At 38.9% G+C, this 18,305-nt stretch overlaps 1 protein-coding gene across 3 annotated transcripts in view; it reads left to right on the top strand.

Annotated features, from left to right (window-relative positions):
• BCO2 (beta-carotene oxygenase 2) overlaps positions 1 to 18,305 on the top strand; it is a 106,150-nt gene that overhangs the window by 66,150 nt on the left and 21,695 nt on the right. For 2 of the 3 annotated variants that reach the window (XM_045797778.2, XM_045797775.2), the window contains exons 2-5: positions 3,040 to 3,244; positions 13,870 to 14,081; positions 14,280 to 14,395; positions 15,189 to 15,291. In XM_045797778.2, coding sequence (XP_045653734.1) covers positions 3,054 to 3,244; positions 13,870 to 14,081; positions 14,280 to 14,395; positions 15,189 to 15,291 — 622 coding nt within the window. In that variant the 5' untranslated portion in view covers positions 3,040 to 3,053. The remainder of the gene's footprint in view (positions 1 to 3,039; positions 3,245 to 13,869; positions 14,082 to 14,279; positions 14,396 to 15,188; positions 15,292 to 18,305) is intronic. The other variant, XM_087868440.1, reaches the window with a different exon arrangement.

Below are 18,305 nucleotides of genomic sequence, written 5' to 3'. Positions count from 1 at the left end.
GTAGACAGTGAGGAGTCATTTTTGAAGGCTTTTGGAGGATTATTTGATACAATCAGATCTGTACTTAGGAAGGCTAATTTAGTAGCAGTGCTTCCCAACCTTTTTCGCATCATAGCACACATAGAAAATGATAATATTTTTACCTCACACTAGAGTAAATTGGATGGGATCTGGAGCCCCGTGAGCTATTTAGAGCTGGAGACAATTGGCCTGTGGCCTCCAACCTTTCCAAGGGATAAAAGGATCAAGAGGCCCAACCGTTTGGAGGTTCCCATAGTAGATAGCTTCCCTATCTGGTTTCTCCTTCCAATTAAGAGACTGTGATAATATCATCTAAGAGGTTGTGAAGGCCTAAATTAGGACAGTAGAAAGGACATGACTGAAAGGTAGGAGAAGTTGAAGCATTGATGCTGAGGAGGACAGGTTCAGGCCAGAAAAAAAATGGGGGGGGGGGGCTGCCCAGGTGGTGTGGACTAGCACAAATCTTTACAAAGGATTTGCCCAAGGCACCCTTGTAAACTTCTGAGCCTGAGTAATTTATACTGGCATCCCTGTATCATCCCCGTAGCATTCTCTTCCTGACCCTGTCTGGGTATAGTCAGAATTTAACCACTTAGTGAATGTGAGGGGACGGTGAAGAAAAGGAATTCAAGGCCTACAGAGATTTTGAAGCTAGATGATTTAGCAAGTGGGAAATCTGGATTTGGAAAGGGGAAAATAAAGAATTCTCTTTTGGTATGCTGAGAGTAATCTGCCAAGAAGTACTTGGTGAAATTAAGGGACTAGGTGAGACTACCAAGGAGGGTGTGCTGAGATTATAAAGAGTAAAGGTCCAAGGTCAGACTCAGGAGGTGATAAGGGGAACAGGAGCCAATTAAGGGAGTTAACATTTGGAAATTATCTACTACCATATTTAGTTACGACAACAAACACAAATGGGAAGTATTATCCTCCTTTTATACCCATTACCCCCATTTTATCATTGAAAAACTTGAGGCTCAGAGTTATTAGTAACTTACCCAAGGTTGCCAGCTAATAAATGAAGCTAGCATAAAGCAAACAAAAAGGGGGCAAGGAAGTTAGAGAAGAGCAGTGTTTTCAGGAACCAAGAATAGGGGTTTAAGGAGGTATAGGTCACAATATCAAGTACCATGGAAAGTTTGAAGAGTATATAAAAAACTGCCAGTAACATATGAAATGCAGAACATATAGACATGTAAGTTTTTTTCTAAAACGTGAAGTGTTTTAAATTCATGAATCTCTATTCAGACGAATGTCCAATCAGGGTATTCAATTTAATTCTACTTAAGTGCGATGACTAAAATAACTGACCTCAGGATATTTATTTTCATGTAAGAGGAGAGTGAGATGAACATGCATAATATAAATAAAAGTAGTAAGATAAATACCTAAGGTTTCAAATCATCCTCTTTATACCTCTAATATTGTGGTTCTCAAAGTTTCATATGCCTAAGAATACTTGCTTGCTGTATCCCAGAAATTCTGATTAGGTCCAGGGTGGAGTCTACATTTTAGCAGTAATACCATGTGTTTCTGTTCCAAGTTGTCCTCAGACCATACCTTGAGAAACGGTGGTCAAACAAAACACTGATTACACTATAAATGGTCTGTTGGTATGTTCATATATATCAGGTTCAAATACTTTTTATCCCTTACCAGTTACTACTTTGTTGAATGAATAAATAATTTGAAGGAAGATGATATTACATCTTGTTGGATCGATCATTAAAAGCTATGTAAATAATGATAGCTAACATTTTTGAGTATTTACTATGTTCTAAAAACCTTACATAACCTAACTCATTTATTATTTATAGCCTTAGAAGTAATAAGAATTGTTATCCCCACTTCAGAAAGAAAACAGAGCACAGAAAGGTTGCCTTGCTCAAGGCTATTTATTTGGAAAGTGGCAGGCCAGGATTTGAACCCAAGCAGTCTGGAGCCCAGCAGAACCTGGGCCAGTACTCTTATTAAATATTACACTACACTTCCTCATAAAGGAGGTAGCATTTGAGATAGAATTTGAACAATACTAGCATTTCCTTAGGGATAGATTAGTCAATTTTATTTAGGAAAGCAAAAATAGTTGGGTTTGACTGAATTGTTACTTACAGAAAAGTAGAGGGAATCATGTACTCTAAACTGAATTTTATAAAGACTGGAAAGAAATGAGATAATAGATATAACATTGTAAAATATTTTGCTAAAATAATGCAAATCTCACTTCTTAAGAGGAAGAGTGTCTCTGTGTATTAGTTTTCTAGTTTAGACTTCTATATTACTGTTAAAATTTTATGAAATAAAATAAAGCACTGTCCAATTAATTACATATCTGACCACCCCTCTGTGTTAGGCAACACTACCTTGTGAACACCAAATAAATATGAAATAAAAGGGATAATTTTCAACTTCTTATATAATAATGATATTTTTCTTCTTGTGGCTTTTGAACTTCAGGTAATTTCAGACCAGGTATCACCGCATAATTTAGTTCATGACACCCTTCTTTTAAAAAATGCCATGTACATTCATGCATATGTCATTAAAATGGAAGAAATTGAATTACAGATCCTACTAAATTCTCATAAATTGCTGTGAAATCTTTGGCATCCTATTCTGGTGTATCAAAAGTACTGAGGTTAGTGTAATTAGGATAGTAATGAATAATGGTCATTTTTTGTCATAACAATGAGGTTGCTTTTAGCACATCTGAAGTTAATACATAGTTTCAGTCTTGTGAAAAGAGGAGCATTGTTCAACCATGAGAAATGATAATAATAATACAGTCCTGAATTAATTCTTAGGCAGATTTGTACTGCAAGAATTAAAAAAAAAAGGATTATTGTAGTTCAAAAATGGAGAACCAGAGAGGTGACGGTTTGAGAATGAGGAAGAAGAGGAATTTGGAGACTATATTTGGTTGGTTTTGCTTTTCCCTTACGAGTAGGTAAGAGTATTGTCTATGGAGAAACAGGCATCTTGTACAATTTTTTTGTGCTCTTGATTTCCTCTTCACAGTTTTGAAGAAATACATGGATAGTAGTCATCAGAAGAGGACAACCTTCAGTAAGCGTGAGAGGCTTCCATGTATTGCACCGCTACTAACCACGGTGGAGGAGATGCCACAGATGGTCTCTGCTCGAGTCCGGGGACATTTTCCCAAGTGGCTCAGTGGCTATCTACTTCGAACGGGGCCCGGGAAATTCGAGTTTGGGAAGGATAAGTAAGTTTTGATTTTGGAGAACAAAATCTTGATTTTGGATTTTTTAACATGGCTGGTTCTATGGAATATGCATTAAATCTGTTTTCTCTCTGAGGCTAACATTGTCATGCAGTCCCTTTGATTATAGGTGAGAAAAAAAAAGAGACTTAATTCTTAAAAAAAAAAAAAAAGTCCTGAGTTTTCTGCTTTGCAGAATATTATGAGTTTGTAGTCCTCTGAAGGGTTATGCCAAAGGAGAAGTGTCAGGAACTGTCTGTATGACCGAGCTCTGTTTCACCACAAGTTCCTGAAGGAAGGGGCAGTGTCTTCACCTCATACAGCTCCCCTACCCAGTGCTCCCCAGACACAATGGCTCTTTTAGTTCCTCAAACTGGACACATTTATTTTTGCTCAGGGTCTTGGTATTGGCTTTCATCTGTCTTCCCAAGTCTGATTCCTGTCATTCAGATATCAGCTCAAGTCTCACGTCCTTTGAGCCTTCCCCGATCCCCAAATCTAGAAATGCTATTATTAATTATGTTCCCTATCGGGGCACCTGCGTGGCTCAGTCAGTTGAGTGTCTGACTCTTGGTTTCTTGGTTTCGACTCACGTCATGATCTCAGGATTGTGAGATTGAGCCCAGTGATGGGCTTGGCACTCAGCTCAGAGTCTGTTTGTCCCTCTCCCTCTGCTCCTCCCCTCACTTGTGTGCTCTCTCTCAAAGAAACAAAATCTTCAAAAAAATAGTATTACCTATTTTAATTCTCTGTACAGCACTATCGAATGCCTAGTCTTTATTTGTTTGTTTATTGACGGTGTTCCTCCACTAGAATGTAAGTACCATGTAGGCAGGGAGTTTTTTCTTGTTTACCCTATATCCCCAGTATCTAGGGGTTGTACTGCTCTTAAATAGCTCTCAATAAATACATGTAAATAAATGAAAAACTCTTAGGTAACTCTTAGGTATATTATTTCTCTGTACGTCTAGTAGGGACATGAAGTGATGTAAAGAAACCCCTATAGTAAGGAAGGAATCTTCTTTGCTTTAAACATTTTTGAATATTAAAAACTTTTTTCATTATAAAAGTTTTTACTTGTATAAAACTTTCTGAAATATAGAACAGAATGAAGGAAAATGTGAACCACATCCTCTGTTAGCACTTTGGTGTATTTCCTGCTAGTCTTTGCCCCATATCTATAGATGGGTGTTAAACAATTACAGTCATATTGTATGCAGATTTTTTTATTGAAGTATAATTGACATGACATTATATTGGTTTCAGGTGTACAACATAATGATTTGATATTTGTATGTGTTGTGAAATGGTCACCACAGTAAGTCTAGTTAACATCTGTCACCACACAGTTACAAATTTTTTTTTCTTGTGATGAGGACTTTTAAGATTTATTCTCTTAGTAACTTTTAAATATGCAATATAGTATTATCGACTATAGTCACCATGCTGTGTATTACATTCCTATTACTTATTTTTGTACCTTTTGACTTCCTTCACCCCATTTGACCTACTCTTACCCTCTTCCGTCACCATATCTTGTAGCCACCAATCTGTTCTGTTTATCTATGAGCTTGGGGTTTTGTGTTTTTTGTTTTGTTTGGTTTTGTTCTTAAAGATTCTGTATGTAAATGAGATCATGTATTTGTCTTTCTCTGTCTGATTTATTTTATTTAGCAAAAGGCCCTTACTATGCTGTCACAAATAGTAAGATATTCTTCCTTTTTATGACTGAATAATATTCCATTGTATATACATATACCACATCTTCTTTACGCATTCACCCACTGCTGGGTACTTAGGATGTTTCTGTATCTTGGCTGTTGTACGTAGTGCTACAATGAACGAGGGGGTGCAGCTATCTTTGGAGTTACTGTTTCTAATTTCTTCAGATAAATATACAGAAGTAGAATTACTGGATCATGTGGTAATTCTGTTTTTAATTTTTTGAGGAACCTCCATACTGTTTTCCACAGTGGCTGACCAATTTGCATTCCCACTGATAGTGCATGAGGGTTCCCTTTTCTCCACATCCTCACCAACATTTGCTATTTCTCATTTCTTTGATACTACCCATCCTAACTGTGAGGTGCTATCTCACTGTAGTTTTGATTTGCATTTCCATCATGATTAGTGATGTTGAACATCTTTTCATGTGCCTCTTGGACATCTGGATGTCTTCTTTGGGAAAACGTCTATTCAGATCTGCCCATTTTTTTAAAAAAAGATTTTATTTATTCATTTGACAGACAGCCAGCGAGAGAGGGAACACAAGCGGGGGGGGGGGGGGAGAGGAAGAAGCAGGCTCCCAGCGGAGCAGGGAGCGTGACGCAGGGCTGGATCCCAGGATCCTGGGATCACGCCCTGAGCCGAAGGCAGATGCCCAATGACTGAGCCACCCAGGCACCCCTTCTGCCCATTTTTTAATTGAATTGTTTATTTTATTTTTTATTTTTAAAAGATTTTATTTATTTGTTTGAAAGAGAGGGAGAGAGAGCGAGCAAGATAGCAAGAAAGAGAGAGCACAAGCAGGGGGAGTGGCAGGCAGAGGGAGAAGCAGGCTCCCCACTGAGCAAGGAGCCTGATGCTAGGCTTGATCCCAGGACTCTGGGATCGGCCACTTAACCTACTGGGCCAACCAGGTGCCCTTAATTGTTTATTTTTTTGCTGTTGAGTTGTGTGGGTTCTTTATGTTTTGGATACTAACTGATTTTTTTTATTTTTGCCCTGATTTAAAAACTTTCACACTATTATAAGCCTTTTAATCCATGTTGCTATGAAATCTGAATGACCATTATTTTTAATGGCTGGATAGGAAGGTGAATGAGCTAGCCTATAGATCCCCCTGGCCCTAATCAGCAGAGTTGTGCTTTTTTCTACTTACATATCTGGATTCCATGCAAGTTATAATTTGAAAAAAGATTCTAAGGCAAAAAGAAGGGGGAGGAGAAAGAGAAAAATAAAACCATGGATCCAACCCCAAAAGACTAATAGCCTCTTACAAAAGCATATGGTCTTTCATCTGCTGCCGAAGTAGCTCTAGTAAATTTTAAAACCAAGCAGCAGAGCTACTCAGGGCCTGGTTTGCACTACAGGCCTCTTTGAAGATAAGCATCTTCGTGGGGGAAGTGGTGGTTTGGCTGGTGCTCGTGAGCGTCTACTTTGTACTTCAGATCCATTTCTTCCAGGCCAGCAGTCGGCATTTACAGCAGGAACAGGGTCTGGCCTCCCCCTTGGGTGTGAAGTACAGATGCTTTCAGGTCAAAGAGGAGGTTCGGTTTGGTGCTCGGCTCACCAGGTCAGACTTCCTGGGCAGGCGGAGACCTAAAGCCCAGGGCACCCCAACCTGCAGATGAGAGCAGCCCCACTCAGTCATGAGTCTCTGGTCCCTTTGAGATGCCCTTCGGGAGTCTCTGTCAACATGCGGACGTAGTAGTGACATGACAAAGGCCCTTCGTCAATCAAAAGTATCTTATCAGTGATTTCGTCCATGGTATCAATGATTGCATGCTTATCAGTTTTTTAAATGACGTGAATCTGGATAGACTAGGACCTGTCCTCAGCCTTTTAATACCTACCGCTCTCCTGGACTGACTTCAGGATCCGTGACGAAGGTGGTGCAGCCTCCCATCCCCACTGCAGTGACTGTCCCCTCTGTGCCACTACAAGGCCACATGCCGGAACTTACTCCACAGAATCGTCCTGCCCTTGACATCTTGAACTCTGAGACTCTGTTCTCTGCTCAAAACCCCAATGTCCACACTCCTCCATTCCCATCAGACTTATTTTCAATGTCCTCAGGCTCTCCCCTGCTCTGTCTTCTCTGTCCTCTCAGTTTATCAGCGCTGCTTTGACTTCTTGTCCCCGGTGCAGCTTCCACTGTCAGTCACTTCAAATACCCTCTCACCACCCTCCGCGCTTCCTGTGCCCTGCGGACCGCTGCCCCCCTCTGACGGCTGCCAGTCCTCGAGGAGCCCATCCCTGCTTCCCTCCGCACGGGCCTGCCCAGCAGTTCCAGAGGAGACCACACAACCCCGCTGGTGGATTCAGTGACCAAATCCTGGTTTGCAGCCCTGGTTGAGTCCTTGGTGTCGCGGGGGCAAGTTTATCGGTCACTGTACTTCCCAGCTTCCTGCAGCGTCCCTTCCTGAGCCTCCTTCACTCTGTTTGTCCCTCTCACTGTCAACGGGCAAGCGGGCCTACTTCACAGTGAAGAGGGGTGATTGGTTTGGAACTCCTTCCACTGCTCTCTTCCTCACTTCCAAACTTCTCCATAGAAGTACCTTCTCCTGCCTCCTCATGATCAGAGGAGGAAGTGGCCCTGGTCCTCTCCTCTGAAACCTTGCCTCTTCATTCATACCCTCTCCTTGTGTCTGTTTCTCCTTCACCTACCCCTCATCTCAGCCTCCAGATGTCCCCTCATCCTAAAACACCCTCATTCCCTATTCCACCTTCCCCTCCAGCTAATACCTGTTTTCCTTCCCTCACTGCCTCTGTTTACCTGCTTCCTGGTGTCTTCTCAGTTTGTTGCCCTCTGACTTTTAACCCACCACTCCACTGTATCTATTCTCAAAAAGGTCACCAAAGCCTGTTAATTATTAAACGAAATGGGCTTTCCAGTCCTTAGCCTGACTTTTTAACAGTGTTTGACATTATTGACCACCCCTCTTAAAATGCACTTATCCCTGAATTCCTCCATAACAATTTCTCCTGATTCTTTTTCTTTTCCTTTTTTAAAAAAGATTTTATTTATTTGAGAGAGAGAGAGAGCACGCAGGAATGTGAGGAGGGGCAGAGGGAGAGGGAGAAGCAGACTTCCTGCTGAGCAGAGAGCTAGATGCTGTGCTTGATTCCAGGACCCTGAGATCAGGACCTGAGCCTAAGGCAAATACTTAACCAACTGAGCCAACCAGGCACCCTCTCCTGATTATTTTTCTATCCATCATCAGATTGCTCATTCTAAAAATAAATTTTTCCTGGCTCACCTCACTTCACTGGTGCCTTTGATATTGATATATCCCAGCCTCTGCCCTGAGTATTCCTCTTCTCTCGTTATTTGCTTTCTTTGGTATAGTAGAAATAATACATTCTTTGGAGTAAGATGGAGTGGATTCAGATCCCATTTTGCCATTTATCAGTGATGTGGTCTTGAGCAAGTTTTCCCATATGAGAAACGAGGCTAATTACATAGATTTTAATGACTGGGTATGAGAATTAAAGGAGACAATGAGTGCCTCATTCAGTGGCTGACAAGAATTGGCAGTCAGTATGTTTTCATTTTCTTCTTTCCTTTCAGTGACCTCTCTCCCCACTCCCTTTCCTGCCAAATTACTTTTTATAGTTCACCTTACTTGTTGGGGTGTTGTAAGATCCCAGGATTTGGGGTCAGCACTGAATTCAAATCCCTTTCTACCTCTTACCAGCCCTGACACCCTGGGTATGTACTCTGTACATTGGTTTCCACATCTTTAAAATTCACAGTATCAATGCATGTGTGTGAGATAAAGAAATACACTTAAAATAATATTTTATATTTATATATAAATTAAAATATATGCTTATTTTTATACACCCATAGGAAAGGATGTGGTCAAGTGCTTAGCTAGTCCTGGCAGGTAGTAAGCACTCAGTAGATGGTAGTGACTGTCTTCTTTGCACCTGGCCTATGCCTGTCACACACAGCTACTCTCAAACATGCTCTCCCACCCCCAGCCCCATCTCTTGGGCTCTAACACCTGTATTTTGCCAACTGGCTATAGAACATCTTTACTCTGATGGCTTCAAAAAGCTCAGACTCTTGTTCAAAACTGAACCCTCAGTGAAAGCAAATTATCCCTCAGGTATGACTTTTTGAACCTTCCCTTTTTGTCACTGCTTTTATCCTATCAGTCACGGGACTTGTATCTGGAGTTTGTCCTTTTCTAATGATACTGCTTCAGTTCAGGTTCTCATAATTTCTCACCTGAATTATTGCCTGATCTCCTCATTGTTTTCTCCCAATCTGGATGCTCCTCATTCTATCCCGTGTTCTACTGCGTGTCCAGAGTGAGCTTTCTAAGATGCAGTTCTCACTGTTTCACTCTCCTGTTTCAAAACCCCACATGTTGCTGTTGAAGGTCTTTGAGCTGTAAATCTAAGTGCAGATAGGTCTTGTGCTGACCTATCTCTCCACCATCATCACCGGCCGCTGAAGACTTTCCCACACACAAATTTTTAACTGGCTGTTCCTCCAGGATACCATATTCCTTCCCTGCTCACTCTTCCCTTCCTTCCTCCCTCCCTCTCCCCCTTCCTTCCTTCCTTCCTTCCATCCTTCCTTCCTTCCTTCCTTCCTTCCTTCCTTCCTTCCTTCCTTCCTCTCTCTCTCTCTTTCTTCTTCCACCACCTCTTCCTAGGATGCCCTTCTCCCCTTCTCCAACTGGCAAACACCCTTAGGGAACCCGACAGATGTCTTCTTTCTTCTAGACCCTTCTCTGATTCCCACATCCTTCCATCCTGTTGCTCCTTCTGTACATGGATAGTATTTTTTAATGCTTGTCTGTTGTCTCAGAGAACAACTGTATGACATAGTTAGTTATGTGCCTGTAAGCACTAGTCTTGGCACAAGTCAGGATCTTATGAGATGGAATCTAACAAGTTGAATATTATTAAAGATATATGTAGAGGAAGAGAAATTTTACAAGCACAAGGATGAAAGTGATGTGGTTTAGCAGCAAAGTGTGTTAAAAATTACTTAGGGGTTTTGGTTGATAGCTCAGTGTGAGTCAACAATATGAGGTGGTAACTCCCCCCCCCGCCAAAAAAAAGAAAGAAAGAAAAGAATATGAAGTTTCTTAAATGAAGAAACTGAGTGTCTGCTGTTACACCCAGAGTATTGTGTTTGGGACTGTGTATTGTGGTTTTAGAGGTGTTTAGATTAGAATAGCAATAATTATTGAAATTATTTTCTTTTTAGTGTTTTTTGAAAAAAATTACCCAAACAGAGAAACCACTAGCTAACACAGTCAAGAAGAAAAAGGGAGGAAGCACAGATGTGCAAAACAAGAAATGGCAGGGGGAAAGGAAACCATCGAAACAGATAAAAATGTACAGGAGACTTTGCAGGCCTCCCAGCAAATACTTTTGAGAACCTTGTGAAATGCATGGTTTCCTGGGACATTAATTAATAGAGACAGCATGTGTGAACAGAACAATTTCCATAGAGGAAAAAGAGATACTTACTAAGTAGCCACCTCTCAAAAAAAGCACCAGGCCCAGATTTCTTCACAGAGAAATGCTACCAAACCTTCAAATATCAAATAGTCCCGATGCTCTATACATTATTAAAGAGAATTGAAAATGAAGGGAAACTTTCCACTTCTTTTTATGGAACAAGTGTAATATTGACTATCTACACATGATACAGACAGTACAGAAAACTATTACTTATTCGTATTATTTATGAATATCCATGAAAAAATATAAAATACATAGTACTAATACAAGACAAATAAATATTTTATTAACAAATAGAATCCAACACTAAATAAAAATATAATTCACTATGATAAGGCAAACTAAGTGCATTATTTGGAAATCCATTAATACCATATACCATATTAATAGGGTTTAGAATAAATAATTGCAGGATTATCTCCATAAATGCTGACAAAACTTTTGTCAGAACTCAACATCCATTCTTCATAAAAATATTCAAGAAAACAGGACTTGATGGATACTTTTTTTTTTTTTAAGATTTTATTTATTTACTTGACAGAGAGAGAGGGAGACAGCCAGCGAGAGAGGGAACACAAGCAGGGGGAGTGGGAGAGGAAGAAGCAGGCTCCCAGTGGAGGAGCCTGATGTGGAGCTCGATCTCAGAACGCTGGGATCACGCCCTGAGCCGAAGGCAGACGCTTAATGACTGCGCCACCCAGGCACTCCTGATGGATACTTTCTTAACATGATTTTATGTATACATATGTAAGTATATATGTATATGTATACACACATATAAATATATGTGTATATGTAATCCGTATGTATATATAGAAAATATATGTATATAAATATATGTGTGTGTACATGGATATACACACGTGTGTATTTATATAGATGTATATATATATACATACGTATAATATATTTTAATCTTAGCCTTAAAACCAGTAGTATTAAATTGGGAAAAACTGCAAGTATTTTCTTTAAGACAGGAACAAGGAGAAAATGGCCACTATTCCACTGCTTTTCAACCAGATGTAACCAATACAGTTAGACTAAAGAAATTGATTAGAGGCACAAGGATTAGTAGAGTAAAACTATCTCTATTTGCAGATGATATCTTAGTAAACCTGGAAAACCACACAGAATCAATGACAATACTAACTCAAACAATAAAAGGTAAGATAACGGTGTAAAATTAGCCTACCGAAATCAATAGCCTTCATATACACCAACAATAACCACTTAGGGAGCATAATGGTGGAAAAAACCCTTAAAGTTGCAACAAAGAGGATTAAATATTTAGGAATTTAACAAGAAATGTGCAAACTTTAAAACACTCCTGAAAAACACAATTAAACAAATGAAAAATCATCCTGTGTTCTTGAATAGGATAATTCAACAACATAAAGATGTCAGTACTCCCTAAGTTAATTTTAAAATTTAATACAACCTTAATGAGAATTCTAACCAGTTTTTAAAGGAAGTTAGACAAATCAATATAAAGTTTATATGGAAAAATAAATACTCAAGAATAGTCAGGAAAATACTAAAAAAGATTTTTCAGTGAAGGGACTAGCCCTTCCAGACATTAAAATATACTATGGGGTGCCTGGGTGGCACAGTCAGTTAAGGATCTGACTCTTGATTGCAGCTCAGGTCATGATCTCAGGGTCATGAGATAGAGCCCTGCATCGGGCTCTATGCTCAGCATGGAACCTGCTTGAGATCTCTCTCTCTTTCTCTCCCTCTGCCCCTCCTGTTCATGCTCTTTTTTTTCTCTCTCTATCAAATAAATACATAAATGTTTTTTTTTTTTTAAGATTTTATTTATTTATTCGACAGAGATAGAGACAGCCTGCGAGAGAGGGAACACAAGCAGGGGGAGTGGGAGAGGAAGAAGCAGGCTCATAGCGGAGGAGCCTGATGTGGGGCTCGATCCCATAACGCTGGGATCACGCCCTGAGCCGAAGGCAGACGCTTAACCGCTGTGCCACCCAGGCGCCCCCTAAATACATAAATCTTAAAAAAATACTATAAAGCATCAATGATTACACATTATTCAGTGCATGAATAAATAGGCAAGTGATATAGAGTAGAAAGCCAAGAAACCCAAAAATGAATGGAAATTAGGTTAATAATAAAGATGGCATCTCAAACCACTGGGTAAAGGGTTTTTTTTTTTTTTAACTTTATTTCCTGGATTTTTTTTTTTTTATTGTGGTGAAAAACACAACATAGGGGTGCCTGGGTGGCTCAGTCTGTTAAGCATCTGACTTTGGCTCAGGTCATGATCTCAGGGTCCTGGTATCGAGCCCCGCTTTGGTCTCTGTGCTCAGCGCAGTCTGCTTCTTCCTCTCCCTCTGCCCCTCACCCTGCTCGTGCTGTCTCTCTCTCTCTCTCTGTCTCTCAAATAAATAAAATCTTTTAAAAAACCCATATAACATAAAATTTACCATCTTTAGCCATTTTTAGGGGTAAAGGTTAGTGTTAAGTTTATTCACATTGTGAAACAGATCTTCAGAACTTTTTCTTCCTGCAAAACTGAAACTATACCTTGTGTGTGTGTGTGTGTGTGTGTGTGTGAGACAGAGACTGGATTATTTCATTTATAACAATGTCCTCAAACTTCTTCTATGTTGTAGCATGTGACAGAATTTCCTTCCTTTTTAATGGCCACTGGGTTGCTTAGTTTTTGGTTATTGTAAATAATGCTGCTATAAACATGGGTGTACGAATATGTCTTTGATTCCCTGCTTTTGGGACCATTGCCTTAAGGCAATGGTGTTAGTCTTGCTTATCCGTGCTGAAGACCTTAAGCATTCACTCCATCAAGCACAAGAATGAAAAGATTGTATGATGTGAAGCCCTTTAAAAAGCAAAACTACCAACTTTTCCTTGTAGTTTTTTGATATTCCATTATTTAAATAGATCATTTCTACTGTAATTGTATGTACAAAAATGATTATCCAGTAAGGACAGTCATCTTGTTTACTTTAGCATAATTCTGATAAGTTGAAAAATTTTAAAGTAAAGGGAAAATATAAGATGTGAATATGTAACTGTTTCTAAAAGCTTAGGAACCCATTTTAATTGAGAAACTGTCAAATATTCCATATCTTTGCATGTTATTCTCTTGGCTATAGGGTAAAAATCAAAATTATCTTAATAATCACCAATTTGGAGGTTTTTTTTAGCTTTCTAAGTATGAGTTTTTTGATAGAGTAGGGGTCAGGAAATGTAGGTTGCTCTTTTCCATTGTACCCCAGGATATACTCAAAAGTCATCACCCCTTAATCTCAAGTTTTGTGAATAATCAAGTTGTGCTGGGAACCCATTCGGATTCCTTATTTCAGTATTTGAAGGCTTTCATATTTATCCTGTGTTTTTCTTACTGGTATTTATTTTTCTGTTTTTGCTCCTGTTTGAAGGTACAATCACTGGTTTGATGGAATGGCTTTGCTTCACCAGTTCAGGATGGAGAAGGGCACAGTGACCTATAGAAGCAAGTTCCTACAGAGTGATACATATAAGGCCAATAGTGTTAATGACCGAATTGTGATATCAGAATTTGGCACATTGGCTCTCCCTGATCCATGCAAGAATGTTTTTGAACGTTTCATGTCAAAGTTTGAGCTGCCTGGTAAGTAGCCTTTAGTGTACCCAGAATTTGTGGGTGAAAGTGATGATTATTTAGTTATGATATGTGTCAATCTATATAAATATATATTTTGAAATAGATTTTTTTTTTTTGGTATGAGAGGATGTTTAAACTGTGTTGTTGCTCTGATGTTGTGTGCTACACTACATTGTGGTGTTTAACTCTGGGGTTTGGTTTCAGCAATAACTGACAATACCAATGTCAACTATGTGCGGTACAAGGGTGACTACTATGTTAGCACTGAGACCAACTTTATGAATAAAGTGGACATTAAAACTCTGGAAAAAACAGAAAAGGTAAAATAATGGCTATAAAATTAGTAAAATAGACCCTAAAATTTCTTTCCTTTCAAAATACTTTTTAGAGTAGTAGATATCTGAAGAAGAAATTGGAGGGGTGCCTGGGTGGCTCAGGCAGTTGAGTGGCTGGCTCTTAATTTCCACTCAGGTCATGATCTCGGTGTCCTGGGATTGAGCCCTGAGTCCATCTCAGTGCTCAGCGGGGAGTCTGCTTCAGGATTCTCTTTCTCCTTCTGCCCCCACCTCTCTTTCTCTTACTCTCTAAAATCAATAAAATCTTAAAAAAAGACAATTTTAGACTTCTTCTTCCTTACTCCTAGTATCTGAAGACTATGGTAGAGGAGAAATAGAATAGTACCGATTGACTTTGTCCATTTCATGCTCTTCCTAATAACTACAGGTAGAATTGAACTAGAGATTGTCTAGACCCATAGTGCGTTCACTTAGCACATTAATTAAAAATAAATAAAATTTTAGACCAGAATTTTAATTTTAATTCTTATTTTTTTGTACTTTCCTGTGATCTTGGGGGAAAAAAATCCTTATTGGATAATTGTTTTTGTCCATTTGTTGTTGTTGGTGGTAGAGTTTTTGTTTGTTTATTATTTAGTCTCCATTTCTTTAGTAGGAAAAATAATTTTGATTTCTCAGAGGTGAGATATTAAGGCATATACTATATAGTTTTCCTATTCTATTTTTAAAATATTTGACACATTCGTAATGTCTCTGTGTCTAAGTAGAGATCTGCCTATGTAACATTTAAAAGTCCCTGATGGTTTTAAATTTGCAGGTAGACTGGAGCAAATTTATTGCTGTTAATGGAGCAACTGCACATCCTCATTATGACCCAGATGGAACAGCATACAACATGGGGAACTCCTATGGGCCACATGGTAAAGTTGGGGTGGAGGTCTTTTTAAAAATAATTAGGAGTTAACTCTCTTCCCAGGGTTTCATTATGGTTAAGGTTGTAAGCCTACGGGAACTTTGGACGGTTCAGAAAGAAATCTCCAAAGTGGTATAACTGAGTTTAAAGTATATAATTTACTGTGTTCTGTGGTCCTTTTGCACATACACTTAGCAACTAATTTTCTATTTGACCTTTTCAGCATGACTTACGTTTTTATGTTCTGTTGTGCTTTTCGGCTCACAGGCATTGTAGGGATTTTTAATATGTATTTCTCAAACTTGAATTTCTTAAAAGTATCATATTGTAAGTACAAAAAAATGTAGAATGCTGCAGCAAAGAGATATGGGGAAGGTACATTGTTTATCACATGGGAAGGAATTTATTTTTATGATGGGAATAACACATTTCAAGGTAAGTTAAGGTTATAGTGTGGTTGTATTTACAGCTGTTTATATCACATCTCTTTCCTGGTCATCCACATACTCTTCCAACTGCCTACCAATCTGCCCCAGAAAGTTCTACTAGCTAATAATGATAGCTAACATTTATTGAGTGTGAGTATCTAGGATATGCTGGTGTTAAGCATTTTTCCATATATTTTTTCTTTAATCCTTGTAACAACTCTGAGAAAGGTACTATTATCGCACCCATTTTACAGACAATGGCAGTGAACCCTGAGAAAGTTTAAGATACTTGCTTAGGCAAGCTTCTGAGTGTGTAAGACTGGTCTTGAGCCTGAATCACACCCAAAGTCACTCTGATAGACCGTCTTAGTAATTATTCATTGCTGAGTACAGAAGACTCTCAGAGCATGCAAATTCATGTTCCTATAACCTGAGTAGGTGGCTTTCTGTTTGAAAAGAGATGGGTTAGGCACCTGAGTGGCTCAGTTGGTTGAGCAAATGCCTTCGGCTGAGGTCATGATCCCTGAGTCCAAGGATCGAGTCCCACATCAGGCTCCCTGCTCAGCGGGGAGTCTGCTTCTTCCAATGACCCTCTCCCCTCCGATGCTCTCTCTCTCTCTAATAAATAAAATCTTAAAAAAAAAGAAATGGGTAGGTGTTAGATGTTTCCATCTATCTTAGCTGTCAATCTATCATCTATAACCTGTGAAACCTCTGTAGAGTTTAACTTTTGTGTAGGTTAATGTATAGTTTTGGTGAGTAATTGGCTTTTTGCAGGTTGTTGGTCTCTACCTCTCCATATTTACACATGTGATGTATATTAAAATGAATACTGCAGGTTTGTTTTTTACTGGCTCAAGTAGAGATAGGGTACTCTGAAACTTCATCACCCAGGTCTCTCTCCTCTTCTTTATTACCTGATCTAGGATATGGATGTATCCTTCAAAGCTGTTATAGAACACAGCAAACACCCTTTTAGGTAAAATGTTTCAGCAAATGGGTAAACTGACTCAGGAGTTTTTTAGTCCATCCATCTTTTTTGATCACTAAAAAAAAGATTCCTTTTTAAAAAAATGGTATCTATATACTTTTTTTGGTCTGTTTTTTCTTCCCTTAGCAACATATTAAAATATTGTAAATAATTATTTCTTAGTCAAGAAACATTTTGCACGGTTTTCCTGGGGAATTCTACCAAACATTCAAAGAAGAAATAATACCTATTCTCCTAAAGCTATTTCAAAAAATAGAAACAGAAGGAAAGCTACCAAACTCATTCTATGAGTCCAATATTACCTTGATCCCCAAACCAGGCAAAGACCCCCTCAAAAAGGAGAATTACAGACCGATTTCCCTAATGAATATGGACACCAAAATCCTCAACAAGATACTTGCTAATAGAATCCAACAGTTCATTAAAAGGATTATCCACCACGATCAAGTGGGATTCATACCTGGGATGCAAGCGTGGTTCAATATTCGCAAATCAATCAGCGTGATACATCATATCAACAAGAAAAGACTCAAGAACCATATGATCCTCTCAATCGATGCCGAAAAAGCATTTGACAAAATACAGCATCCTTTCCTGATTAAAACCCTTCAGAGTGTAGGAATAGAAGGTACATTTCTCAATCTCATAAAAGCCATCTATGAAAAGCCTACTGCAAATATTATTCTCAATGGGGAAAAGCTGGAAGCCTTTCCCTTAAGATCAGGAACACGACAAGGATGCCCACTCTCACCACTATTATTCAACATAGTACTAGAAGTCCTTGCAACAGCAATCAGACAACAAAAAGGGATCAAAGGTATTCAAATCGGCAAAGAAGAAGTCAAAATGTCTCTCTTCGCAGATGACATGATACTCTATATGGAAAACCCAAAAGAAGCCACTCCCAAACTTAGAAGTTATAGAGCAATTCAGTAACGTGGTGGGATACAAAATCAATGCTCAGAAATCAGTTGCATTTCTGTACACGAATAACGAGAACGAAGAAAGAGAAATTAGGGAATCCATCCCATTTACAATAGCACCAAAAACCATACGTTACCTTGGAATTAACTTAACCAGAGACGTAAAGGACCTTTATTCTAGAAACTATAAATCACTCTTACAAGACATTGAGGAAGACATAAAAAGATGGAAAGATATTCCATGCTCATGGATCGGAAGAATTAACATAGTTAAAATGTCCATGCTACCCAGAGCAATCTACACTTTCAATGCTATCCCGATCAAAATACCGAGAACGTTTTTCAAAGAACTGGAACAAATAGTCCTTAAATTTGTATGGAACCAGAAAAGACCCCGAATCTCCAAGGAACTGTTGAAAAGGAAAAACAAAGCTGGGGGCATCACAATGCCGGATTTCGAGCTGTACTACAAAGCTGTGATCACAAAGACAGCATGGTACTGGCACAAAAACAGACACATAGACCAATGGAACAGAATAGAGAGCCCAGAAATGGACCCTCAGCTCTTTGGGCAACTAATATTTGATAAAGCAGGAAAAAACATCCGGTGGGAAAAAGACAGTCTCTTCAATAAATGGTGCTGGGAAAATTGGACAGCTACATGCAAAAGAATGAAACT

The sequence above is a fragment of the Ursus americanus genome, chromosome 16 (assembly GCF_024610735.1).
Source record: "Ursus americanus isolate L20-20 chromosome 16, mUrsAme1.1.p, whole genome shotgun sequence".
NCBI lineage: Eukaryota > Metazoa > Chordata > Mammalia > Carnivora > Ursidae > Ursus > Ursus americanus.
The sequence above is the reverse complement of the archived record's forward strand: the minus strand, read 5'-3'. Positions and strand labels throughout refer to the sequence as shown.